General features: G+C 61.9%; 1 protein-coding gene across 1 annotated transcript in view; it reads left to right on the forward strand.

The window, feature by feature from the left end:
- Window positions 1–845: 845 nt before the first annotated feature.
- The window catches only part of FSD1 (fibronectin type III and SPRY domain containing 1), a gene marked incomplete at its 5' end in the record, with an annotated part of 7,837 nt that continues 7,256 nt past the window's right edge, over window positions 846–1,426 (forward strand). Inside the window, 2 exons of the mRNA XM_019513139.1 lie at window positions 846–962; window positions 1,278–1,409. Coding sequence (XP_019368684.1) covers window positions 846–962; window positions 1,278–1,409 — 249 coding nt within the window. The remainder of the gene's footprint in view (window positions 963–1,277; window positions 1,410–1,426) is intronic.

Raw genomic sequence — 1,426 nt, forward strand, 5'->3', positions numbered from 1 at the left:
ACATAATTGTATTTTTTTTAAGTTTTTCTGAATGCCATACCTTTATCTTAAAGTAGCCCCATTCCACCCAGTGCCATAATGGCACATGCAGATACTTCCTGCTTGCTAGGAGTAGTGTGAGCAGCCTGAGGTAAGTTACTTGGGAGAGGGGAAGGAGGAGACTGGTGGGATTGGTGGGGCTGGCAGCTCGGGGTCGGGTGTGCCGGGGACAGAGAGGCTAGCTGGACACGGCTGGCAAAATGGGGAAACCGAGGCGGAGGGGGAGGAAAGAGACTGATCCGGATCTGCCCCACAGGGCCAGCGCAGGGTGAGAACACCTCCTGGGTCTCCGGGACTAAAGGTGGCGATAGGCCTGAGTGTCAGCCAGTGCCTGGTGCCCGTTAGCTCCCCTGCCTGTGACCTGGGGAGACGGACGCGTTTGCCAGGCTACAGGACAACACTGAGGCTTGGTATTTATGCAGCAGCTTCCACCTCGGGGGCTGGCAGCACTGGCTCACGGGCCCTTGTCACCCTCTTCCCGCCCAGCAAGGCCGGGCCCACGACATGGGCATGGGGCTCAGAGCAGAGAGAAGGAGCAGCATAGGGAGCAGGGAAGAGGGAGTGACATGGGGCATCTTAAGGCCTAAGGAGGGAGGGCAAGGAGTCGGGGCTCCTGCACCAACTCGCTTTGTGACCTTGGTGAATCCCTTTGCCACTCCATGCCTTGGCTTCCCTAGGAAACTGGGACAGGCCGGGGTGGGGGGCTGGACAGAGGCACTGAAGGAGCACATAGGTGCCTGGCATTTGAGGCGGCCTGTGGAGGTCTCAGGGTTGGGCTGGGCCTGGCAGGGCTGGGCAGGCACTGACGGCATGGGTGCTTGGGGCAGGAGGCGCTGAGGAAGATCATCACCACGCTGGCCGTGAAGAACGAGGAGATCCAAAACTTCATCTATGCCCTCAAGCAGATGCTGCAGAACGTGGAGGTAGCGCGGCCCTGCTGCCCTGGCGTCCCCTGGCCCTGGCCTGGGGCATGGGCCTGATGGCTCTACTTGCCCCACGGCACTGGCACAGAAGCCCCCGTTGCCTCCCCTTGCGGGACGGTGCTGCCCACCCCCAGCACTGTGACTACCCCCTCCTCTGCCAGTCCGGCCCCCTGCCTTGCTCTGCACTCCACTGCAGTGCCGGCATGAGGGCAACCTCGGCCCTGACCCCACAGGTTGATTTCCCTTGGGGGTGGAGTTCCCCGCCAGCGGTGCCCCAGTCGCGCCCTCACGACTGCCCTCGTCTACCTCGGCCAGGCCAACTCCATCAAGGTGCAGGAGGACCTGGAGGGCGAGTTCCAGACTCTCTACTCCCTGCTGGATGAGCTCAAGGAGAACATGCTCATGAAGATCAAGCAGGACCGGGCCAGCCGCACCTATGAGCTGCAGGTGAGACCCCTGCCCCA

Source organism: Gavialis gangeticus, unplaced genomic scaffold, assembly GCF_001723915.1.
Source record: "Gavialis gangeticus isolate Ggan-Ray unplaced genomic scaffold, GavGan_comp1, whole genome shotgun sequence".
In the NCBI taxonomy this organism is placed as follows: Eukaryota; Metazoa; Chordata; order Crocodylia; family Gavialidae; genus Gavialis; species Gavialis gangeticus.